At 40.3% G+C, this 27,176-nt stretch overlaps 1 protein-coding gene across 1 annotated transcript; it reads left to right on the forward strand.

The window, feature by feature from the left end:
• The first annotated feature begins 100 nt into the window (after nt 1-100).
• On the forward strand, nt 101-10,140 carry SUMO1 (small ubiquitin like modifier 1). Its single transcript, XM_015868194.3, has 5 exons — nt 101-206; nt 5,458-5,532; nt 6,583-6,660; nt 8,242-8,313; nt 9,269-10,140. The coding sequence occupies exons 1-5, from the start codon at nt 195-197 to the stop codon at nt 9,335-9,337; spliced, it is 306 nt and encodes a 101-aa protein (XP_015723680.1). The 5' UTR covers nt 101-194; the 3' UTR covers nt 9,338-10,140.
• The last annotated feature ends 17,036 nt before the right edge of the window (nt 10,141-27,176 follow it).

The raw sequence follows: 27,176 nt of genomic DNA on the forward strand, positions 1-27,176 counted from the left end.
TGCCAACGGGCAGAGCCGGGGCGGGCAGAGCTGAGCCGAGCCCCGCTCGGGCGGGGAGGAGCCGGCGGCGGGAAGTGAGCTCAGGCGCACAGGAAATCCCGCCCGCGCCGCGGCCTGTGTTTGCGCTGCGGGCAGAGAAAGGAGCCGAGCCCCGCAGCGGCCCAGCCGAGCAGCCGCCCGCCCCGCGCCCAGCCATGTCGGACCAGGTACGCGGACGGCCCCGGCCGCGGGGGGAGCGGCGCCACGAAGCCCCGCGGTCCCGCCGCCGGCCGGGAACCGCTCCCTCCGCGCCCCCCCGACCCCCCCGGCATCATCCCCTGCAGACGGCGGGGCCGAGCGGGGCGGGGGTGTCCCGTCGGGGAGTGCGATGGGGGAGGGGGGAACGGCTCCGGCCTCGGTCGGACTCCGCGTCCTGCTCCGCTCCGTCCCCGCTGACGGTGAATCCCCCCATCCCGCCCCGCTCGGGGCGCTCTCCTCGCGTTAGGGGGAAGGGGCGGCTCGGGATGGGGGCGGCGCGCGGCAGCTGCTGGTTTCCTTTCGCTGCCCGTTGTTGCGGTGGGATGCTGCTCCCCGCAGCGGGCTGGGCCGAGCTTGCCGAGGGCTCCCTTAGGAACGAGGACGGGGGGGGGCGGCGGGGGTGAACTCTGACTTGCCCGGTTCGGCGTTGTTTGCACGTATGAAACATCCGGTCCTTCACCCAGACCCTTTTTTGCCTCCGCTGGTACGCGGTGTTGTTGTCAATTCTGACCCGTCAGCCGGGGACTTCAATAGTTCCTTGTACGGCAAGTTCTTGGCTCGCTCGGCAGGCACACACACACACAGCCCTTTGCTCGCATCCGTCGCGTTGGGCTGTGTGACCTGCTGCCTGGGAGCTACGACAGCGTTCCATTTCCAATCTGTGCTCTGTTTGACTTTGTCGTTTATAGTACTTTCATATGGCAGTGTTTTCTAACTTTGTCAGGATCGTTTGAATTCTGAGAAATCGACGTTAGCATCTACAAATGTTTCTTGCAGTGCTGTGAAGTCGAGAATAGTAACAGTGCCAGCCAGGGAATTACAGATATCCAAAACTCGATACGCTTTATCTGCTGTGCAGAATAACCTCTATGGGTTGTGAATAGAAATTATTGCTGTACGTGCTGGTGGTCATCCGCTGCTTTTCAGCCCTGTGCAGCTGTGTTGGTGAGGATGCTCCTGCCTCTCTCTGTGAGCGCAGCTGTTGCTGGCACTGATTAGGGCATGTCTCCAGCGCAGGGAGCTGCAGGGAAGTGGCTGCATAGAAAGAAAGCACAAATTCTGAACTAGATTTTGTAGGCTGTTATTCACGTGACCCATTCCGTAGTGCTCTGTGTTTATGAATTAAGGCATGTTTTAACACATAGCAGCTTTCATTAAGTAATTCCTTCTCCAGCCCAGTCCTGCTAAAGCACATACGTGTTTGGAACTGCTTGAAATATGTAAAATTTACTGTATGGGGTTACCTTTTTGGTCTTAGAATAACAGCCCACACTGATTTATTGGAAATAGCTAAGCAAAATGTTGTCATGTATCTGTCTCTGTATTGGGGAGACTGCAGTAAGAGCTTAACAGCTGCCTAAGTAAGCATACAATGTGCAGTGAGGCAGAGCTGTAGATAAACCTTGTTTATCAAAGTAATCAGTTGAAATAATATCGACTAGAATAATTTGCCTCTGTATGGGGACTGTTGAATCACAGCCTGAACCACTGTGAGCACCTGGGGAAAGGACCCAGTCAGCCCTGGGTGCACAGGTGAAGGCAGTTCAGCTGTGTGACCAGGAGGGCAGAAGCCTGGCTGCAGCTCTGCTAGACCCCATGAAGGGCTGACTGCCACTGGGGAAGGATCTCTTGCTGGACATCCCTCCTTGGTGGAGCTTTCTGCTGAGAACCTGGAATCTTCTGATATGGCTGAGCAATCTTCTTTACTCCTTTATAGCACTTCTCTACTGTGCTGGTCCTTCCATCATCACACTGTTGTGGTAATGCCTTTCCCATCATATTGATCTGTCCCATTGCTGCAGCCTCAAATTGGGTGTTGCTTGCAATGTCTTCCCTGTGGCCCTAGAATTAAGTTATTAAGAGGATAGATGCCATTTGACAGTAGTTAGAATTTTGGCCCACCCTTTTAGTATAAATCAAGAAGCATGTTTGGTTTAGCAACTTTATTTCCAATGGCAGATGTACTTTTTTATCATGAAAGTTACTGTAAGAAGGGCAACCTGCAAAAAGGGGCTGCTTGGTGGGTCCGAATAGGAGAGAAGAACGGTTCCCTTCTCTGAAGAATCTTGTGTTGTTTTTGCTATAGTTGCACACAGGTGTTTGTCTCTTCCCGGACCACGAGTGGAATGCTGCAGCACAGTTTTATACATTCTGTCACTCCTGCAGCAAATGTCAGAGTTCATTGGCTAGATAATGAAGTGCATTGCAGTTGTATGCATTCTGTAATTCTGGTTTTAAAAAAGCTGGAAGTGACTGGGTATGTTTAGACGGTGAAGCTGAGCACTAGAGAAAACTGGAGGAGGAAGTTTGTAGTACACAAGCTTACAATGCTTGTTTTGTGGTTCTGTTAGCTACAGCAGCAAATACCTGGCACACTCAGTGCAAGAAGCTTTGGGTGCTTTAAGGTCATGAATTCAGTGTTGACATAAATGTGAGACAGTACTGGGGGCCTCAGCTCGTGCTCTTTAGGTGAAAAGGGTTTGACTATGTTTTTGACTGTGTTAAATATGTTATGACCTAGTTTTAGCCAAATAGGTTCGACTGTGGAAAAAAGTCTTTAAAACTTCAGAGATCTAATGGAAAGTTAGAACTGAGCATTGGGGTATTCTTTTGTTTGTGTGTAGTTAGCACTGACAAAATGAAGAGAGGTGTTTTAGGCTTGGAAGGTCTTGCATTGATTTCAAACCTTTTGCATTGTTTTTTTAAAGTATTATTCTTGTCAACAAAGGTTTGACCCTGTTTCTCTTTTCCTAAAGTTCTGTCTCAGCACTGACTTTTGTGGGTAATAAATTGCTTGGGCTTTAAACAATCATCTTAATAGTGAGGTGTTTTAGGACTCTGATTCCCTCTGCGTTCCCTACTGCTTGCAGCTCTCCCTATTAGATTTTAGTACTTGAGTCTTCTTTCCCTGAGGATAGAGAACAGGTAATTTAGGAATCTTTGCTTTCCAGCTGTATTGGACAGAGGTGTTGTTACAGTAGTAATGATACTTTGTCATACCTTTTACAGGGTGATTTGTTTATAGGAGCTAAGTAGGTAAATGTTACAATGCACTGAAGTGTTTGAACAGGTGCCAGTACTTCTCCTTCTGGACTAACGTGCTGCTGTGCAATTCAGTTCATATGCAGAAGTAAACTAAGACAATACCTGATCTGAAATGTCCTTTGAAAGGACCAGATATCTTAAATTCTCCTACATACAGGAGAAATTTGTTACGTATTTTGCATCTGTAGAGATCTGAAACATTTTGCTACCTTGAGGCTAGTGATCCTGCATGTAGGCAATAAAAATGCTGCTTGTGCAAGTTAACAGGTTTTGGTTCTCATTTTCCCTCTGTCAGTCAGGAGTGGAAGTCAGCATATTTTTATTCCTGCAGATAGTCCATGAGATTAGAGTTCAGATATGTTAGAAAGGGAAAACTTTGGTGGGAAGCTTGCTCACTGAGACTGTTACTGGTAAAGACTCTTTTCCCATGTCCAAAATGCCTTGCTTGGAGTCTTGAGAATGTCTATTTTCTGGAAGACCTGGGGTTTATTTTTTTTATTTGGTATTTGAGGGTGATAAATCAGTCCCAATAGTCTAGATTGGGCCCCGCTGCATCTCAGGCCAGGTAGAGTCTATGGCTTTTGCTGCTGCAAAAATGGAATGGATCAGGCTTGAGGCAGTATTCAAACTTACACAAAGAGCACTTCCTCTTCCTTTTTTCCAGGCTGAGTAGTGCACGTAAGGGAGGTAGTTGCAGACTTCCCTCTCCTGCCTCCGCTCCCCTTTTTCAAGTTATTATCACAGAATGGTTTTGGTTGTTAGGGGCCTCTAAGAGGCAGGGACACCTCACACTGGACAAGTAGGAAAGATGTGCTTGTTTAACCTCTGGGGGGGAGAGGGAGATGCTCAGAAAGGCTTACCTACTATTTTAATATGGAGATAGAGATCTGTCTGGATGGTCTTAATATGTAGGTGTATTATGCATTTCAAGTTCGGCCATACAAAGAATATTTGTATGTACTTGGTGAAAATCACCTTTATTACTGGGAACACATGTATCGGATACCTGCACACATTCTGCTTATTTCATCTACTGTGCTAAGCAGTGGAATGAAAAAGGAAGATGAAACACGATCAGCAGGATGTCCATGTTTCTGATTACTTGGGAAGGCTTTTTGATTGAGTACCATCTAGACCCGTGATGGTGTCTGTATGGGATCCCTTGTGTTGTAATGGAACTTAACCAAAGTCCTGGTCCAAATGTGTAGTGACAGTATTATACTGTCTGTCTATAATACTGCCTGCATTTTGGCTTATCTTATTTATCAGCAGTTAACATGAGAACTTTGATGTCCATGATTCTTGCTTTATAGAACATTGCACTTAAGTTGAAGAGTTTTAGTGCTTGAAATGTTGATTCGGAGTTTCCTGTACACTTGATTCTTATCCTGGAGAAATACCAAAGCACTGATGTTCTTAGAAGTACTTTAGTTTTTAAGAATTAGTCTTATAACAAACATACTAGAAGGAAGCTGTTAACTGATATTGTTTTATAGTCATAGGAAAAGGTGGGTTACTGTCCTTTTGAAATAGTAACTGCTGTTGATACAACAAAAAAATGGAAGTTTTTTGCAGTTCACTGCCTTTACATTTGTAGGGAGTTATAAATATTTGTTTGCTCATGTTCTTTTTTTTTTTTTTTTTTTTTCTAAGTATCTGAGTCTCTTGGTATAATTCCTTTGATTTTTTTTGCTATCTGCTTGTTGAGTTATTGGTATGAAAGTGTATCTCCCGTATTTTTTCATATGTCATCTATATTTAAGTCATAAAATTGCTCAGGTTGGAAAAGACCTCAAGGTCATCAAGTATAACCGCAACCCAGCAATGCTACCCTATCTAACAACCCTCCACTAAATCACGTCCCTGAGCACCACATCCAAACCTTTTTAAACACATCCATGGATGGTGACTCAACCACCACCCCAGGGAGCCTGCTCCAGTGCTTCCCAATGGTCCTTCTTATGTTCTTCGTGCTGTTCCTTCCATCATTAACTTCTCACATGCAGACAGGTAGCGTACTGTAGTAGTATGCTACTATTTTCATGTATGGTGGAAGAAATAAGATACCTTGAGAAGTGTGAATTTATTATGATGAGTATAACTGGCATTGTATTGTCTAGTGAAAATAAGTGTTGGACTTCAATATAATTTTTTTTTAAAATGTTTTTCCTGCAGGAAGCAAAGCCTTCAGCTGAGGACTTAGGAGATAAGAAAGAGGGGGAATACATTAAACTCAAAGTCATTGGGCAGGTGAGTTTTTACATAATGGCTATTTGGGAGACGGTGTGAATTTTTAAAATATTGTAATGAATGGGAGAGAAGCTGATGTGCTAAGTTCTTCAATGCGAGTCTTTGACCAATTGCCAGCAAGGTGTGTTAGCATGCTCTTACATTTGGGTCTTTGGAGTTCATATATGGCAAACATGGGATCAACCCTACTGGTTAAGAGTAGGAAGAGGATTCTGTTGATTGACTTGTTGGTAATGGGTGATGGATTGTAAGTCTGAATTTGTATTGTTTAAATAGATATCTAAACTCTTCCAGAAGAGAAGAATTCCACATTAGTTCATTTGATTTAACTTGTTGTTTGTTGGAGTATTAGTACAGTTACTGTCTACCAGAGACATGATTTTAACTGGTGCTGGTGTAAACTCAAGTCTTGCTGGTTTAATCAGCTATAATGAGAACACACTCGAAAGCTGTGTGTTTGCACAGAACATTTCGTGGTCTGCTTTATCTGTAGCCATTTTGACAAATGCAATGATTTGTACCTTATTGCTTGTAGGAAGAACTGCAGAATATTGAGAGCTGAGACTTTGCTTTAGGTTGATGTTATGTTGCCAAGTTAGCCTGTATCCTAAGCTCCAGATAATTGCTCTATTTGAACAAGGTTTTGCGTATATTTTGAAATACAAGCTTTAACTTGTCTCGTGGAATCTTAGAGCAGAAGTCCCCTGCATATGTATGTTTGTATTTTGTAAGTATGTCAGCTGGTAAAAGATGGAGTACAGACTGAGCTGAGTATGGTATTTAATACTTCTAAATCCAAAAATGTCCGTGGCGAGCTGAAGGCTGTATTGTGCCATCTGTTTCAAAGCAGGGCTTCCTGCGAAAGTGATGAATGTAAGTGCATAACATGAACCTCTAAGATGGTTTAGCAGTCACTAAATTATGCCCAGTGAAAATTAAATAGTGTTCTGTGCTACTTTTTTTGTAAGACTTTTTTAATGAATCTTTTAAAATGAGCATAGAGAAAGTAAGCAGTTGCTGAATTAATATTTTTTTCTTTTCTATTCATAGGACAGCAGTGAAATTCACTTCAAGGTGAAAATGACAACACACCTCAAGAAACTCAAAGAATCATACTGTCAAAGACAGGTTTGTGAAACCATGACACTGAATGTACAGTGGCTGTTCAGAAGGTGTAGAAGTAATCTTTTAAAATGTCCAGGTTTACATTTGAAATTACTGTAAAATCTTCTGGATCCTTTTGAAATTTCCTTGAAATAGAATACTGCAGCTTGGGATGAGGGCAGCCTTATATGTTGTTACTGTCATAAGTATGATAATACATTTGCATGAGCTATTATACCCTAACCTAAAGAAATACGCAGTATCAATGCTTGATACAGGTAAATAGTGACTGCTGTTCCAGGACAGGAAATACGTGTTCACTTACAGGTTCTATGGCAGATACTGTGGATTCAGTGATGCTATTCTTAGCGGCCCTGGTCTACTTCACTCCTAGCTTTGGGGACAGATGCCTTATGTGGCCTTTTCTTGAGCAATTGCACTGAAGTTCAATTCAGTAGATAAAAATATTAAAAAAAAAAAACAAAAAAAAAAAACCCAACTTTTTATTTTAGTGCTAAGTTTGATTTGCATCAAAGTACGGTAAGTTCTGTAGAAATACCTCTTTCATACTATGACACATTAGATTTTCTGTGCCTTTGTACAGTAATGTTGCTATATGGCCTGCTATCCTACTAGAGAAGGAGATAAAAGGTTAAATGACAGATATCCTTGCAACCCAAACTAAAAAGTGACTAAAATTGGGATTCATCAGAAAACTAAAAAGCAGATCCTGGCATTCATTCATGCAGTTAGTCATATTCACTGTTAGAAATGTGTGTGTGCAGATTTTTTTTCCAAGAAATACATGTTTTGGTAGGCAGAACTACATCTTTCTCCTGGCTGATTTCTAGAGAGTCCCAATTCCTTCATTTATAGTCAACATTGGTTTTGGTGTCAAGTAAGCAACATTTCTGAGATGTAAATGATGCACTAAACTGGTCATATTTCACTTGCACTTACTTTGCTGATAATGGATATGAAAGAAGAGGAAAAGGTTAGGTGTTTGTCTTAGCTGCAAAGGTGAAGTGTGGTATTAAGCTTTAACATAGGAATGCTGTGCACTAGATGTACTGTGATCTTATTTTATTTGCTCTTGGGGTGCTCCTTTCTCTGCTCACTCTCCTTCACAGTGTAGGGCTTTTGCAGAGCTTGTATCTGTAGAGGATACCATTCTTTATTGCAGTGTTATAAGATTGTGGAAGCAAGTGTAGGAGTTTGTGAAGTACACATATTCTGTATGTTATGGTAGTCTTTAAAAAGGCTGATAAATGGTTTAGAAGAAGGCTGCACCCTCCTGTAATGCCTTGGGAGTGCATAGTTGGTACTTTAGAGGAGTTGGGGAGGGGAGATGCTAAGAAAATTTCCCAGTTCTTGATCCCGAAGAACTTTACTGTAACTTTGGAAGAATGATGCAGTTCAGCACTATTGCTCTCCTTGAGACACTTGGTAGTTTACATGGGAGCAGCAGGATAGCTGAGCTCTCTGTGTAACAAGAACCTATGCTTTCCTTTTTAACTTATATGTGCACTGTTTTTATTAAAAATGTGTTTCTTGTCAATGTGTGCATCTTGGTTGAGGTTTTTTTGTGCTTTTTTTTTTTTTAAGGGTGTTCCAATGAACTCACTCAGGTTTCTCTTCGAGGGTCAGAGGATTACTGATAATCATACCCCCAAGGAGGTGAGTTTCTTTTCAGAGAGTGTTGCATACAGCATTCAGAGGAGAAAATAATTACAAAATGTGTTAGTTTATCTGTTCTGCTATATTAACCTGATTTGATTCTTTAAATGTAGCCCATCTGTCAATACATCTCTGACTAATTGTAGTCTGATTATACTTGTATGACTGAAGTATTCAATAAGGTTGGTACATAGGTCAGAAAAAAGACTAATTGGACCTTCGCATATAGTGGAAAAAAGTCTGAGGGAACTGATCAGTTGTTGTTCTAGATCTTCAGCTTGAATTTGAAGTAAACATGTATTTTGTTCACATTTATTAGATGAAAAGTGTAAATAAACAGCAAACAGATTACTTTTGCTATCTGGTGACTTTCACCAATTGTTACGAAGAAAGGAACAGGAAGAAATACTGAAATACTGAGTTATAATGATGACCTTCTGAAAAAAAATCAAACTTCTTGAATTCCACAATGAACAAGTTACTTTGTTTGAGACAACAGCTGTGAACAGGCTTTGAGTTGCAAGCTGTAGGTCTTAGCTGTATCGTGCTTAGCAGCATGCAGTATATAATCCATGCGGCTATACAGCGGATGCATTCACAGTGTTGGTAGTTACATTCCTGTGCATCCATTGCCCAAGAAGAAGTTTAGAGGAAAGTAAAGCTAGTGTTTTTCAAGCTGATGTGTGCTGCTTCACAAGTGAATTTGGACTTCACAGATAAGATTATTGCTTTGACTGAGAAGATGTGCTGAAATGTCTATGATGGAAGAAAAAATATTTAAGAGCATGAGTGTTGGCTAGTGAGGTATTAAGTGAAAAATTTTTCACCTCTTTGTCCTTTGAAAAATGATGAGGCAGAAGAACAAAGCATCAGATAGCTTTTCTAGGACCTGCTCTGAATTCGGTGCACCAGATTTGTAACAATTGTGCTGTTTTTTTTTTCTCTGTTCTAACAGCTGGGGATGGAGGAGGAAGATGTGATTGAAGTTTATCAGGAACAGACGGGGGGTCACTCAACAGTTTAGATCCTTCTGTTTGTTTTATTTCCCCTTAATCCTTTTTTATTTTTAAATAATAGTTCTTTTGTAATGTGGTGTTCAACACTGAATTGAAACTGGCACCCCATCTCTGGGAGTTTATTTTCGAGCGTCTGGTATTTTAAATTCTCGTGCTCATTATACACTATTGTTTCTGTTTTCATTGTGCTGAACTTCTGTGATCCAGCTGCAGCCCTGCTCTCCTTTTCCCTTCCGCCCTCCCCTTTAGAAATACATATACACACATGCATTTGTATGTTCACTAAGTTCGTGCATTTCAGGCACGAAGGTTGTAAGATCTGCCAGGTGGGCGAGTGTTCTTAATGACTTCCATATCTGCCCTGAAGTTTTGATGTGTGACTGTTTCACTCCTGGACTATAACTTTCAGTGCGAGATGAAGTTTTTCAGAACTAAACTGTGGAGAAATCATGTATCCGTAACTCAGAGCTATTTTACTTAAATTGTGCTGATGGCCCGACGAAGAAGACCAGAGTTGGAAACGAAAAAATCTAGAACCGTTGTCATCTGTACCTTGCTCCAGAGATGGCTTTGCTGAAGACATAGAATTGAAAACCCTAATGATTCTTAAATCTTGCCAGAAGAGCCCAGAAGCATTTTAACTTCATATAGCAATTAGTACACGCAGGTATTCATGCAAGAATGTTCACAGCAGGCAACTGGTGTTACTTTGACACTCTTGTTTGTACCTTTTGGCCTGGGACATGGGTTTTGAATGGACATTGTCTGTACCAGCTTCATTTAAAATAAACAAGAAAAACGATTTTATAAACAATTTGCATTTTCTTTTCAAATGTCTGGAAATGAACAAAAATGTGAAAGAAGATAGTTGGGGCTTTCCTTTCTAGTACCACTACATAAAAGGCAGAAAAAAAGTTGTGGTCTGTAAACATACCTCCTATAAAAGCATTTACTTTTTTCTACTTGCATAAGCAATATAAGCAATATACTTACTGGATTGGGTAGCAGGTGACTCTTTAAGACTACTAGCTGTTTCTTGTTCTGTTAGGGAATGTTCACATAGTTACATACTGCTTCACTTCATGCACAAAAGTTACACTGAAAATGCAACTTGGAAGAAAATACAGAGGTTTAATGTCTACATCTCAAATGATTATGATACTAATGAGTAATCTCTCTATGATGGATGACATGGAAATATCAAGCTGCCTCAGCACACTTGAGGGTCGTTTTCATGTTGTAGCTGGTTGCAGGTTCCGAATAATCTGAGAAAATTTGATTGGGTGTGAAAGCTCAGATGGAATGTTATAAGCAGGGCAGGGTGGAGAAGGTTTCTGCATTGCCCCTGCTTCAGCTTTTCAGCAGGTGGGTAGGACTTTGTTCCTGGCTTGGTTTTGTAAATCAAGTTCATTTATGAATGACAAGTTAATTTAAAAGCATTTTAATGCGGGTGTACTTGGAAGAAATTGGAAATGTGCTGTCCATGATCAGTTTTTATAGCTCTGGCTGTAAAGCTTTACAGGAACTTTTATGCTTGTGGTTTGTCTAATTATTATTTTTTATTTGCTGATACTTCTACTAATGCATTGTGGATCTGAAATTCTTTAAAAGACTAAAACTTTTGATTAATAAATATTAGAATGTGGGACTTCAATCTTAAAGTATGCTATATAATTCTTCCTGTGATGTAGAACAACTTGGCTTCTCTGGCCTTAGCTCCAGTTGCTTTTTGAGAACGTTAAACTTACCCACATCAGAATACCAGAACTAAAACAGCCTTATGATTGCTGTCAGATCATCTCTGATTTAATTTTTTTAATGCTCTTGTTAGTTGACAACTTCTCATTATCCCACTTCTGCAAATTAGGAACAGAGGCACAGGGGACAGTGGTTTACCGAGGTCACTCAGGAATCTGAAGGTGGGGATGAGAATGAATCCAGTTCCCCTGTGTTTGATGCTAGTACTGCTGCTGTGTCAGCTTTCTTTGGTTCCTGCTGTTCCCTTGACTCTTATGAGTCCATTTTACATGCTCTTCTATATCAGTTTTCTAGTTTTGAAGCACTGCCTCACTGGAGAATCTGGAGGAGAGCTTCCTGCCAAGTGCTATTTCAGATTCAGTGGAATGAAGCTTGAGGCCAAGGTTGCTTTTTGTGTGTGTGTGTGTGTTTGTGTGTGTTTGTTTTATTTTTCCCTGTTGTGTAACACTCCTGAAACATGTCTGCTTATAGAGTGGACATAGTACCAGTGGCAAAACGAATTGACCTCTTTTTGATCCGTTATCAAGCATCAAGGAACAGAGCAGCTGATCTAAAGCAATGTCTGTACAGTTGCAGCTGTTTGTGGAACAGTAGTAATAGGAAAACTGTACTCTGACTACAAAATTAGTATGGAGAGCTTCATGTAAAACATGAGGATAAACAAGCTACACATGCATTGGTACCTTTTTAAGGAGCTTCATTTTTTGCAAGTTGTACTTTGAAATAAACCATAAATTTTGAAGTCGGGAGGGTGGAGACTTGGTTTTACATTCATTTCTTTGAATCAAGTAACAATTTTCCAAATAATTGTTCTGAGAAAATGATCTGGATTGCACTTTCTAAACCATTCATGGATTTGAAGCTCATGACTGGAAATCAGAGTCTCCTTTGTATGTTAGAGAAAAATAGGGAAAATAATCTCTTCCTGCTTGTGAAATTTAGTGTATTCTTCATTGATGTGCTTACCTGTTTATCAGAAAAACTCAGTTCAGCTGTTGACAGCTGCTCCTCCTCAGTGGTTTTTGGTTGTTACTATTAAAAAAAAGCAGTGAATGTTGGAAAAAGAAACAGTCTTCACAGCAGGAAGGTTTAGACACTATTGACTTCAAATATTAAAGCAGTTTAAATATTTCTAACTATGAATTTCGTATACTTGATATTCATTATCATATTATATAAAAACTGCATTGGTAAGTGTTGTGTAAAATATCAGGTTGCACATGGAGGTCTTTAAAGCTTATTTGTCTAAAGTATTTGTATTTTTTCTTAAATATATTTATATCTATGTAGTCAACTGTAAATTCAACAAACTGAGATTTTGAAGTTAAATGTTTAAATTTGCAGGCTTATGGACTTCAGTTAAAATGTCTGACTTGAAGTCTGTTGCAAATTTTATGTATTTAGAAGCTCTACACCCTATATATTATAATTTTTAGCTTTTCCTACTTTGAATTAGGATTACTTTTGAGAAAACAGTACTTAAGTATCTGTGCTGACCTGGGCATCTTCCATATACACTTTTGAACTACTGATGCACTGGTAAATTTTCGCAGATGAGATGATCAGCTTCTGAGACAACATACAAAGAACTGCAGGAACTGCAAGTTGGAAGTAGTTGGATGACAAGTGGCTTTATCTTGCTTTTAGAACCTGTGCTTAGTGCGTATTGAATTAAAGTGAAATTAAGCTTCAGCTTAGGGAGATCACAGAAGTTGATTACTCTTCTTCACAGGAGACTGTACAGGAACAATACAACTTGGATCTGCAAATGTCATTTTCTTTCACTAGATAATAATAGTCAAGCAGATCACTGGCAAAGAAAAGATCTTACCTTGCTATAGTTTATCTTACTGTTGATACAGAAAACTTGCCTCTTCTGAAACACTAGCACATCAATTGATTGATTTGGGTATTTCTTCCAGAAGTCAGCAATAAGGTCTTCATACCTCTAGTAAAAAGACAATTTTGTTTTTGTTTCTTCTTTCTTCTGAAGTGGGCCAAAGAATCTATGGTGAAGCTGCGAAAGATAAGCAAAATGTATTCTGGCACCTCAAGAGGTTTTAAAGGTTATCATGGTCTGTCTATGTTAATTTTCGCTGGCTGATAAAACAAATGCTTTCACTTCCTATCAATGATAAGTATATACAGACTATAGTTGCAGTCTGGGAAAATAGCTTTGGGAATGAGAATTGCAACAATCTGGTAAAGAAAAACACATTGATACTCTTTTGAATAAGGTTGGAACCTTTAGCTGGAAGAGCTCACTGCAACGACCCATGCCAAGTATTTATTTTTTCTGTGTGGTTTTCAGACCTAGCTTTTCAAGTAGCTGAAAATAACAAAACACCTATGGATGAGAAATACCTTGTTCTAGTTCAGTAGCTTCTATAAGCGGTGCTTATTAGAATTGTGGATGTTGCTTTGGAATCTCCTCTTTGCCTGCGAACTGTTAATAAAATGGACTGAAAACACAAGTCAGACTTCCTCAGGTTAGAAGTCTGGTGTTTTTTGATTTGAAACCTGTGAACTCAGTAGGCTCATGGCTGGCTATCTGGTGCTTTATGCCAGTATGTAACTGTGCCTTCTGAGGCACAGCCTGGACAGGAGCCTGGACTTACCCAGGAGCTGGCTTTGAGCGAGCTTCGAAACAGTCTGGGAAAGAAAATTTTTGTTTATGCTTATACCTTGTTGTGAGACAGTATGTTTTCATGTCACAACAAGATGGGTAGAGCAAACAAACAGCTATTCCTGCTCAGCTGCAGTTGCCACGTATCCTTTCATCCCTTGAAGAAGAGTTCTGTGCTGTTTGCAGTGTTTTGGTATGCAATGTACAGACTCCCTGTGTTGAGGTGCTCATAGCAATGAGCTCCGGAAGCGTTCTGTGCTGGAGTCTGTTCTGATGGATTACATAAAGGTAACTGTAATTTCGTGAAACCTAGTTGTGCTTCTTTCTGTTGTATAAACAGATATTATCTGCGTCTTTGTACTGCTTTAGAGCATAAGATGTACTTGAATTGCTGCTGGTATTTGGAGAAATGTTGGAAAACTGGTTAAATAGCAAAAGAACTGCAATACATTTTGAACTGAAGGTAGCTTAAGTCATTAGGACTGCGCTAATGGGAGACCTGATTATGTAAGTATTCTTGCACAGACTGACACTAAGCATGCAGATTTTATAAATACTAAGTGAAAATATAACTTCAATTTCTAAATAATAGCTATTCACCTGAGTGAAAACTTTGCTTGTCTCTGGCTTTCTTCACATCTAATCTAGCATTTTCCTTATTTTTTCTTGTGTTCCTTAGCCTCACATCTTGCATTCGTCTCCTCTAGATTTCTTTCATACTTGAAGTGTTCTGCTACCACCACCAGCTGCTGGCATGACCTCGTTGCTCCTTCTTTGTCAGCAATTGCCTGCGTCTTAATAAGAAAACATCAATCAGATCACCATCTTCTATTGGTTAATCTCATACATCCTGCTGCTTAGGAAATATTTTTTCTTTTCATCAATTTTAAATAGAAAATTATGTTGAAATACTGATATCGCAAGTATTTAAAATAGTCTTTAAAAAAATGTTTGTCTTAAATTGTGATTTTTTTTTTCCTAGCATTTATTATTTGGATTTTCAAGAATTTCTCTGTGAATATATTTTAGAGCATCTTTCTTCAGCTATGCGGTGTCTGGGGCTTTCAGAGGAGATATCAAATATGCTGAAAACATCCAGAAATGAACAAATATGGCAGTGATGTTATTGTTGCTAATGCCTTGCGCTGCTACATCAAAACTACGTTGAGGAATTTCTCCAGCTTAGGGCCACTATGGTAGCCATGACTATTGTAACCATCTTTAATAGAGGTGCAACAGAGTTACTGCAAGTTTGGGACTTGTCACAGGAATTGCATGGCAGAAACAAACTAAGTTTAATTGCTATCATCTTTTCAGATGAATTCTGTACAGTTTAAATAAGCATTAGCCTTTTTATAGGCTACCTGCTCCATTTTGTTTCTCTAACTGTCTCTTCTGGAACTGCAGAGGCTTTCTCTGATAATCCCCCTGCTGCTAAATATGTTCTTGCATTTTCTCTAACTGTGAATTCTTTGTTGCCACCTCCTCCTGGTGCCTCTACTCTTTTAGTTCGTTTCTGTAACCTAAAACAAAAATGATTATTAATTGCCATGGCAACTTTGAGTTTGCTTGGAAAATGTTGGCAGGAGGAGAGGCTCTTAGCCTGAAGAGCTAAACAGATTGCCTAAATGAAGGAAAGAGAAATTGGAATAAAGAGAAAACAGGTGCTGGTTAGTGATACTTAACATATGTCTGGTTGCTTCTACAAATTAGTATTTAAAAAATAATGAATTGTCTACTTTCCCTCTTTACATCTCTAAGGGGATTAAAAACCTGAATTACAAGTTTTAGGTATGCTTTTGGGAGGACACGAGAGACTAAGAGGAAGTTAGGGATACAAGTTTAGTGGTTGTTCCAACAGGGTATCAAGGGATGGAGGACAGCACAAGAGGCAGGAAATGTTCAGAGATCAAGAGGTTGGAGAAATATTTAAAGTACATTTTCTTTGTAGAATGAAAATACAAACATGAAACAAGAGCCTAGCAGATGTGACAAGCAAGGAGGCAATGAAAAATATCAAATGAAGTTTTAGATGTAAATGGAATGGATGTCTAAATAAGCTATTTTTTGTAGGAAGATTCATAATGAGAATAAGGGTTATGAAAGAAAGTCAATGAGGCTAATATTCTCCTTATTCTGAAATTTCGTGGGTAATTTGCATCACTTGCTGACACTTAAGATCATGGTCCAAATTAATTTGGGGTTCTTAGTTTCACTTGAATGCCTACTTCCTTTTCCACAAACAGAATTGAATAGGGCATGGTACTAATCTCAAAATACAAAACTAAACAAAACTGAAGTCAGACTTATTCTTTTTCAACCATCTGATTTAATAAAAGATGATAAAAAGTAAAAGATGCTACTTCTAAAAACCTACGTGTCCTACAAATAACCTCCCTTGAGCGTTATTTCTAGGCTGCAGCTCTTCAAAATCACCCAAGGAGTTCGCTGTTTTCCCCAGTAAATACCATTCTTAAACACACACACACTGAATCTGTACAATGGCCAACAGCGGTTCATTGTCAATTTTTCATTAATGACTTGGAAAAAAGGTAATTTGAGGACTTAAAATTCAGAATAAAGGTAAATAGATTGAAGCATTGAAGCATATTTAGGACAAGCAATGCTAAGCTTAGGAAACATCTGCTGCTAAAGCTTTATGTATGTGCACACCTCGGATGAAAATGTTTTTTCTCCACCTTGGAATTTGCCTGGGGGTATCAGGTGAGTCTGCTGGCTCCTTCGTATTTTATGTCATATTAGTCTTCTATTACATAAGCAGACACTTGGTTATATATATTTCTTCATACATGAACATTTATAGGTTTGGATATATGCATTTGGCTGGCAGAAAGCAAAGCGAAGACTACAGAGGTTTTACATTATTTTTCAGTTGTTACCTTCTCACACTGGAATATTATTGCTAAGCGTGTATCCTCTGTGCTTCTCTGCTCTGTTTCCAACTTTGCTTTCATTGTATTTTCCATTTATTCCTGCTCCTCTTGCTTTTTTTAGTTTGTTCTTCTGCCCTCCCTCTCAACTTCCTTCTTCCTGCTGCTCTTACTTTTTACCATGCAGGTTTCTTGCTGTTTTCCAGGAGGAATCTGAACAGGGACATAACATTACACGAGTTCCTTGAAAAATGATTTGTCTGTTACAAATTAATATTTGAAATTACCGAAAAAGAGATGCTTTACATAATTCCTAAAGTAGATTTGGCTTGTTCAGGACTCACTGTGTGAGACTGCCTGTTTGTTTTTGTGTAGAGCAGCAGAAGAAAAATAATAGAATATCTGACTTTTGTCTGGGAATTGGAGCTTTTGCTGGGTGCTCTGTACTGCAGAATGGGACTAGCTGCCAAGTGCTGCAGAGAGGCTTGTGCCTTTCTGAGCCCACCTCAGCACCCAGCTTCTGCTTTGCACTTCACTGCCTCTTTCAGCTTCCCACCAAAATAAGTTCACCTCAGTGCTCCTTGAGGAGCTCCATGTTATGGCTGCGAGCACAGCTTTGTGCCTGCCTGACTGGAGGAGCAGGCCAGCTGGGTGAGATGAGGAAGCTGAAGGTGTGGGCTTCCTGGAGCTGGGGCCCAATTGGGCTCACCTGCTGCCCCTCCTGAGGTACTCACTGCCCTCACCTGCTCAACATGGCAGGCAGAAGCTATCCTGTTGTTTTTCTCAACCTGCCAAAAAGCTTCCACGAGTGGTGGCTTCTCCCCATGTCTGCCTGCATGGCTGATACTTGGGCAAATGGATAACTAGCAGAATTAAGAGAAGGGCTGGAGCCTCTTACACGGCACATCTGAGGTAAGCCTGCAGCCGGGCTCAGGGGGCTGCACTGAGGGGGCTGTGGGGAAGCGCCCCTGAGGGAGGGGCTGCAGTCACCATGAGGTGGGGCCGTTGGGGGAGGCAGTGAGCTGTGCAGCTGTGTGGTAGCAAGTAACACATGCTGGGTACATATTTATTCGTGTTTTTAAACTTTCATCGTGAGGGAGCTGTTTCAGCATACGTTTGCATGCATCCACAAATGCCATTTGTTGTCTCTGTGGCCCCGCCTGCCAACCTGCTGCTGTGTGGGCTCTGCTGGTTGAGGTGACTGCTGGAGGTAAGTACCAGAGCCAGGTCATGGCTGTGTGTGCAGGGTTGGTCATCAGAGCGGCCTTCATCCTCCTCAGGAGGGGTGGGCAGGCTGGTGCTGCTGGCTGTCTTGCTGTGAGCAGCTGGACTCGCTCCCCATCTCCTCAAATCTGATGACCTGCCATCCCCTTCCTCCATCTTCTGCCATTTCCTCACAGGTACTTTTCATCCCTCTGATTTTTTTATTTTTATTATTTTTTTTTTTTTCTCCTGGCAAAGTGTTATTGAAGTAGTATGGTGTTGTATGGGAAATCACAGCTTGAACCACTGATTAATCTGCTGAGGCAAGTATTGGGTCAGATGCAGGAGCACAAGTGAGAGTAATTTAGCTGTGCTCCCAGAAGGGGTGGACTTTGACTCCACCTCCTCTGAGACCTCATTTAAGGGCTGACCGCCACTGAGGCAGCATCTCTTGGAGATTGCTCCCCAGTGGAGACTGCCTCAGCTATCTGGTCAAGGCATCAACGTTGGTGAGTTTTCTTTACTAATAACCTTTGACTATTTGTCGCCATCTTGGTTAACATCTTTATATTAGCCAACTTTATACCACCTTTACAGGTGTTGACCTGGGTAGTAAGCTTGTGGATGCTGTGGTGATTGCTTGTTCTGACTAGAAACATTTCCATTGAGAGGTAAATATTCTCTATTAAAGCGTTAATTTTTATTTTTATGTAATACTCTCACACCTTGGTAGTGTGTCAAATTTTAAATGGGGGTAAAAATACCATTTTAATCTCATTCTGGGTGATGTGTCATGTAATACTTTGGCTTTTTGAAGAAAAACTTGTTTGGTCTTTCTGTCTCTGCCTTATTCCTGAGTTAATAACTTACACCTGAGTTAAAGAACTCCTGGAATCTTACTTTCTGTCTTCAGTTTTAGTGGAAAAAATGCAACAGGTACATCATCAGGACTATAGTAAGCCTTGAAACAATGAAACTAGGTTAAATGTTAAAACGCTGCTACAAGTAGCTATTGGGCTTAGACTTCACAGTTGTCCGTGGATGAATAGTTGAAGGCCATGATATATAGCATGGCAAACTGGAACATGAGACAAAGTGTGCTGTGAGCTTAGAGCTGCTGCTTGCCTCCTGGATAACCTCACACAAGCTTTGTGTCTCTGAAATTCTGCTGCCCACTGTGAAAGACCTCAAAAATCCACTTTATATTGTTAGGTGCTACCTTAGAGCTAACAGGTGTGCCTAAATCTCAATCTGTTTATTGCAAACACATGCACTAGTGAGGTGTATGTGGAGAAGTTCTGCTTCAGTAGGGTGGATTATAGGGGAAAAAAAATCCAGCTTCTGTGTTTATTAATACAAATTGCAGTCCTTGACTTCTTATTAAATATATATGTAGCCATAAATCTTCCACTTACATATAATCTATGTAGTTACAATATTTCCGAGTTAGTGATGCTTGCTACATCTTGTTTTGGGTTTAGTAATAGTGGAATTGGTTCTAATAGATGTTGATAGTTACCATTTGGAAAACAACAAACTAATCCCTGAATACCAGAGTTTTCCTTGATCTTTGATCTTGTAAGTAACTGCTAAGCCAAAGCACAAAAATAAGTGCCTGTATTACCCTCATTCATTCTCTTTTGCAGTAATTAATAGTAAAATACTAAACCTTTGTATACCCTTGCTGTGTCTGTTACTGAAATAACTCGAAAGATGCACATGATGATGTTCAGTATGCTGCTAAAAGATCTTTTTGTTTAACCATACCTACAAGGAATTCTGCCTTGTGATGTTGCCTGTTGTTATTACTGCTCCTTCCAGATATTTTGAATACAGGATCCACCCTTGTCTGCTTGTCTGATGTTCTTCATGGGTTAGTGTGCAGCTTCTGTAGAAATTTGTCCCAATTTGCATGTGCTTATATATGGTGATAAGGGAGCACTGCTAATCGTACTAAGGGAGTACTGATTCACCTTCTGGTAAACAGCTGAAATTCTTGTACTATTTTTTGTTGTCTTGGACATGTTTCTCATAGGTGAAAAATTGCTGCTTCTAAGACATCACCACAACTGCCACAGCCCATAGCTGTACAAGTACCTAAAGGAAATGTACTGCTCTGCTGAACAGAGTCTGAAAACTCTGCATGAGAACCTGAGACTTGAAGATATCTTGAAGTTGTGTGAATTTACTGGTGGTTAAGAGCTGAGGAAAGGGTTAAATCTATGACCTTAGATTGCATTAAGAATTGCCATTTGCTCTGTGGGTTATTGATTTTTCTTTTTGTCTTGTAATTATCTGCTGATGCAACTGTTCCTGTGTTGTTTTTAATACCGGACAGGCTGTTTACTATGCTAAGAGTCCCTACTGTTTCACTTTATCCAAAGACCAGCTGTTGGACCAACAAGGGGCTAACAGCTGTGACCTCAGGACGTGCTTTTCACCAGGACTTAATTGTTCCCCACTACTACAGCTGTATTTTTCAGTGCTGCTGCTATGGAAGGTTTGTGAGCAATAACGGTGTTCTACCACTAGTCAGTGCTGTGTGTGGATGAATCTGTGTGTAGATACGTCACATAGCAGCATATGATTTTATGTGCAAGTGAATGACTGTTGAGCTGCCTTAACTTCATGCTGATGATGCAAAGCAATCTGTAGCTCAAGACTGGCAGCACTTGGTTCACACTCAGTGCAATACACTAAGACTGAAATCAGTTGCTGACATAAGTACGTAGTCAAAGTCATTCCAGGAGAAAGGACAGCACTTTGCTTCTGTGGGACTTATTATGTCAGCTTTTGCCAGCTGCATTTTTTCCTTAATCATTGATTGGGAAGTCTCCTTCTCTATACTGCTTGTTATAATTAATTGTTTTTAAACTGAATTTTTATTTCTGCATTTTGTGGCAGCTACAAGAACTCAGAAGACTTGATCCAGATTCAGGTTGTAAAATCCTGTTTGTAGAGTACAAAAATAAAAGGAGGCGTAAACCGAGGGAAGCAACAACAAAATCAACTCTCACCATTTGAACTGCAGATGCCAATTAAAAAAAAAAAAAAAAGAAAAGTTTAGGGGGAAGTAAGTGAAGGAAAAGCTTGAGCCTTGGTTTAACCGCTGCCTTAACCTCTCACTGTGTTTTGCACAGCTGTAAGACCTGAAACTCTTCAGAATAATTTGTTGGTGCTATTATAATGAGCACCTCATGTAATTGTAATGGCCCTCGCAGGTTAGCTGCTTCTCTCTTCAGAGATCGCTTGCTCTCTCATTACTGAGGCTGGTGAGTTCCTTTCTGGCTAATGCTGCAGTTGAAGATCCAAAGATTCATTCATTGGTGCCTTGCACATTTAATAATGGTGAATATTTTAATTTTGTTGTTTCCTTTTAGTAACTTACACAACTTAACATTCAAAGATCCTGAGTTTGGAAACTCATGGTCTGATTTTTATTTTAGGAATTATGTGACTCCATAGATTGTCACGACTTAAGCAGCAGCACCAGTAAGTTCTTAGCTTTGTGTGAGAACTCACATACAAAAGAATGACATTGTGTGTTTTAACGAATGAGTTCAGTATTAATGTTCTGTAAGGAACTATTTGGAAGGGGTGGCAGTTTTTTTTCCTGAACGTGACTCCAAGAGGTACAGTTGCAAATGTGGGGGTGGGGTACGGTGCAGCTGGGGATTAGGGACAGGGTTTGAACCAGAGAGTGGTGGGTATGGCCTTGAGCTGCTGGAGTTCAAGAAACATTAGGATGATTTGAATAATACTCTCAGACATGGAGTCTGGTTTTTGAATGGTGCTGTGTGAAACAGGGAGATGGTCCTTATGGGTCCCTTCTAACTTGGAAGACTCAATGATTCAATTCTATAATCCTGTGAATGTGCCCTAAGAATGCTTAGATGCTGTTGTAGTCAGATATTTTGATCTTAAGAGAATAATCTGAAAAGGGATTCTGACAATATAAGCAGGTGACAGTAATTGTTCTTTTCACTATGAATGTGGTCTACAGAAGCCACTATTGTTGGCCTACAATTGTCAAGAATTTCCACTATGATGCTTACTGTGTAAGACAAAGTAATGGATAATAATGTAAAATTAAGGTGCCTGACTAAATAGAAGCAAAGGAAGTGGAGACAGTATAAGTCTTGTTTTCAGAACTTATCATGAAATTTAAAATGAAAACAATTTTAAGTTTATGAAAAAAAGGTACTTTGTCAAAATTGCAGAGCAGTCAAAGCAGATTTCCATCTGTGTAATGCTACATTCAGGCTTTCTGTCGGCTTTCTTTGTTCATATCTCTAAAACTGAAGAGCAGACTTTGGTCCAGTTGGGCTGGGCTGTTTTATTCAGAATAGTTTTCCTCTGAACATCTGTGCAGCAGCTGCAGCTCAGTGCCATTGGTTTCAGCAAAGAAGTAGCCAAACCATGGATGGGAGTTTAGCTTTAGTTCTAAATTTGACTCTTTGAAAAAGTGGTTGTGGTTTTTAACTACCTCACCCCAAGAGAGATTTGTGACTTGTTGTCACAGTCTCTTCTGGCAAGTGCTATGGATTTCTGCTAGTCTTATAAGATATGTTCTTTCTCAGAGTCTAGGGTGGTGAAAAGAAAGACTTGGCTTAAATAAGAGCTGCTGGCACTGTGCTTCAATTGGGAACTGAGGTGCAAGTCAAAATTAATGAAACAACTCCTCATGCTTAAGTTTGTTGTTAGAGACTTTCTACAGGCAGAAGTTACATTAATATGAATTTATTTTTTTTCCCTGAAACCTGTTAGCAGCCAGCAGTAGTAATGGGACTTTCTTAATTAATAAGAGGTTCCAGGTAACCTTTTAGCCATACTGGAGCTGCTAGATCAGTATTGCCCCTTTTCTGACCTACACTCCTAGGAAATTCACATATTCTTTTTTTTTTATTTGCTTAGAAAACAAACAAGAGGGCCAGGGATCTGTAAAATAGTGCTCTCACTTCCTGATGCAGCACCAGGAGACTTTTTTTGTCTGGTGTCAGCTAAAATGTAAGGTTAAACTGTGGAAGTAAGCAGCAATAGATAATCTTTCCAATGCGTGTTAATGGGACTCACTTCCTAAAAGTGGGAACCTCAGACCCAGAGAGAAAGGAGCAGAATTTTCTTTGAAACAAGCAGGCTGTTCTGCTGTGGGTGTTCAGTGCTTTTCTCTGCAGTGCTGTCTCGTGGTACGACACACTGAGGTACCAGCAGAGAGAGCCATTGTTTCAAAGATGTATAGAACGCTACTATTTGCTGTCAGGGCACGACACTGGTTTGTGTTACTGCAAAAGCTTATCTTACTGTTTGGGTGGGAAAAAAAATCTTCCAGAAAAGTTGGTCTTTTATGCCTCTCCCCACCCACAAATGTCTGGACAACGTTGCAAAAGGATCACCTAACAGTTAGAATGATGTACTTGGTGCTTCTGCTTTTTTATGCATCTTGCAGGGTATAGCCTGGAGTGAATGACTTACTGTATATGCAGAGCTTTTTGTCTTAAAGAGTCGGTGAGGTCTCATTTCCCTTGGGATGCTGGGCAGAAAAGGGCTGAGGGAAACATGAATTCCAACAAAAAATGCATGTATGAACCTCATAACTTATGTCAAATGTGATGGAGATCAAATTCAATGTAACAGTATAAACAGTTCTTTCTAAAGTCATTAATGCTGTTGAGGCTTAGAACGTGGTCGGTGCTGTTGAAAATGCTGCATTTTTAGTGTGGGAGAGTTGATATTGTCCTGTTCTGAGCTTCCTTCTGAGAGGGTGCACTAGTCTTGTTCTGGTTGTAAAGATGATAGTCCAAGCTCAAGGAGGAACACAGCATTCTCAGCTGTTCTCTTTCCTATGACTATCTGTAAAGCTAAAACAGAGCATATGAAGCTGCTTGGCATCTGTTTGGTCTGTGAAACAAAATAAACAGAACTTCAGTGTTGGAACAAATTTCAACAGGAAGGTTGACTGAAGCTGCAGTTTCACACCTTGCTGCATTCTAGAAGCTTCCTGAACTCTGGAACAATTGAGGATGATCTTAGTTGGTGGATGATCTCTTGCCTTGCCAAACCTTTGTAGTGTGGGGGTAATGAAATCTGAAACCAGGCAAGTTTTGCATGGTTCTGAATTTCATCACAAATCACATCTTGCACTTCCCAATTTTTGCCTGGGGGAGAAAAACTCTGTCTCCAGAAAGGAGGCAACGCCTGCCTTGTTCCCCTGTGCTGGCTGATTATACTGACTTAATCATAATTGAGGAAGGAGTCAGATACCAGCTTTGTATGTGATACTGGCATGTAGAGCCCTGTACAATCTAAGGCTGGTCCTGTTCTGATGAGACAGCAAGAAGAAAGTAGTGATGGCAGTATGAAAAATAGCTTCGCTGGTATCTCTCCCTCTAAAAGTTGTGAAGTGCAGACTGAGGAGCAAGGAAAGCACCTTCTGGCAAACAGAACACCTTCTTTACGTACTCAAGAAATAGTGATTTCTGGGAGATCTACTTTAAGCATCAAGAAACTACAGCATATGCTAAGAAAATCCGAACCTATATGGTTCAGACTACAGAATAAAAATATCTGGAGGTAGAGGTTCTTTAAGATTTTCTTCCAAGGACAACCATAACAAAAAAGGAGACTTACCAAGATTGTTCTTGTTTGGTTTTATTTTTCTGCATTTGTTTGAGCCTTCAGGAGCTCGTAAGCTGGAATGAATTTTCACTAATATCTTTACAGGTTTAGTTCTTGTTATTTCATATTGTGGTAAGTTTAAGGATTTGACAACACAGAGTTAACCAGGTGCAGAAAGAATCAGGAACGCAATCAAGAAACAAATGGTTGCTGCTTTGGATGATACGAACGTATTATTCTTTTACTGCTCTTCCCACTGCTTTGCAGCCTCCCTTCTCCCTCACCAGAAAAGGAAATCTTAAAAATAATGAGAAAGAATTGTAATTGCCTCGTTCTGCTTCTACAGCAGTGAATAATAGTGGGAAGCACTCATGAAATTACAATAATGGGAGAGTTTTCAAGTTATCTCAAATCAGCAGTTTTACAACACCCCACCAAAACTGCGTAGCCTATAATGGAAAACCCTTTATTTACATTACTGGAATCCTGTAGTATTTTTGGCATGTTGGGATGCATCTTATCTTTCTCACCTCTTTTTCAGTTTAAAGACTTTTCACCTTTGTATGACCTTAATGATCTGAGATTTCAAACCTTCAGGAACTTCAGCTCCTTAGCACAGTATCTGCGCTGCAGGAAGTAGTACTTTGCCTTGAAAGATCTAGGGGCTTTTGGTAGGCTGTTGTAAGGAGGAAGAAAAGGGAAAGGAACTAACATAAGAATGAGTTCTGTGGAAACAGCTCTAGAGGGAGTTTTCAGAGCCGAGATGTTCAGTTGTTATGGGCTTACTAACAAGAAATTCCATATGTGTGGAGTTCAGAAAAAGAGAAATCAACTAAGAGATGAAACCCATGCTGTGTGAAAAGGTGTGCTTTAGGAACTTCCCTGGTGTGAGCAATGGGTAGCTGGGAGAGTTAAGAGGTTTAGCTAACAAATGCTGGAGAATAACAGATAAGAGAATGGAACTGCCTCACTAATGTACTGCGCTGTTTTCTTTAGTGTTAAAAACAGCAGGAGAGAGCTGGTATTGCTCAGTGTTAGCAGTTCTTGTCACGAAGGTTTTGTACGTGTGAAGAACAAAAAGGAACGTATGGATCTTTTCCATTAGTTTTCTTTGTTGAACTTTGCTCCGTTCCATTGTCCTCCTCTTGGACTTCCATATGCCTGAAGTTCAGCTTAAGTTACCAAGTGCTGTATCATTGCAAGCATGGCTTTCTGCGTATGATCTTGGGTGATGACATGTAGGGATTGAGCCTGAAGTGACATCCACAGCTGGCCAGCAAAGATGTTATGGCTTATTCCAGTTTTCCAATTAAATCAATTGTGTGACTGAGCTGACGGCAGCATTAGAGTGATATGGAGGTCACTGTCACATAAGTATCTGAGCTGGCTTTTCATGTGTTCTGTGTGATGCTGAATAGTAAGCACTGCATTTAAAAGGTGCTTAAAAGAGAAAAGTGCTGGATTTTTGGTACCTAAAGAGTTACAGAAGCTTTTCTTATGGTAAGCATCTTAGCAAGAAGCGGCTTCCTGGATTCATTTCAGTGATGTGTGACATGCCCTTGATACTTAAGACTCAGTTAAAGGTGATATGTGTGCCTTGCTCCTATTTAAACAATGAGGAATTTATTGCACTGTGACACATAAACCCAACAACAATCAAAAAGATATTAGTCCTGGAAAACGTGAGCTATGAGAATAAGAACAGGAGGGCAAAATTTGATTAGGAGTGACTAGTCTTGTGTTCAGAATAGCCAACATATATCTAGCTCTTTTACTATTACTTTTAATCTGAAATTTAGCTTTTGAGCAGCAGTTTAAAAAAAAGTGTTGTGCTTTTCCTCAAATTTCTGAACTGAAAAAAAAAACCATGCATTAAAGAAAAAGAAAATAAAACTAGGGATAAACTGGCCATGACTCAAGACTTGGGGGACTAAATTGAGCATTAAAATAGATTTGTACTGTCAGTTTCCTTAGACGTGAACATTGCCAGGCTTAATGAGAAAGTACTGAAGCAGAATGACAGTTTCTTATTAACTCAACAAGACTTGTCTAGCTATTTCCATGCTGCTTTCTCTTGCTCATTAATGACCTTCTACACTATAAAAAGAACAACTCAAATACTCTAAGCCCTTGGGAAGACCTTTTTATATGGTCTATCAGATGCTAAATGGCCTGCTAGCAGTAAAGAAACAACCCTGTGAAATGCTGATCACATTTTTTTCTTGTTCTTGTGCCTAGACAAAAAAAGTCATAACTGATTAAATTGTCTATGGCAAGATAACAAATGCAGGTGGCACGCTAAGCCTGAGTCACTGATGTCTGCACTTCATTCCAACCAAATCCAAGTTGACTTCAAAGTAATGGAGTCACAGCTGTAAGTAGCTCAGAAAGAAGATAAAGCTGTCAAAGTTTCCATGAACACCACTCTGAGTGAACTGCCTAGAAGGAAAATGTTTGTCATTGACCCGTTATTCTAAAAAAGCAAAAAGTGTAGCAGGAAGGAAGTTAAAATAACATGGATGTAAATGATTGCTTCCTTCATGTGCTGGCTGGGTATCTCAAGGGGGTAAATGAATTCCTTTGTTAGAATACGAACAGCTTCTTGCGGATAGAACTGAAAAGCAAACGCTGTCCAGGTCTGCTTTGTTAGCCTCGAGATTGCTGCTGCAGTTGCTTCCTCTCATCTGCATAGAACTGCATAAATAATTCCTAGTAGTGAGTGGCTGGGTTGCTTGTAACAGAGCTGCTCCCTAT

Source organism: Coturnix japonica, chromosome 7, assembly GCF_054131305.1.
Source record: "Coturnix japonica strain WE chromosome 7, WE-NBRP24, whole genome shotgun sequence".
NCBI lineage: Eukaryota > Metazoa > Chordata > Aves > Galliformes > Phasianidae > Coturnix > Coturnix japonica.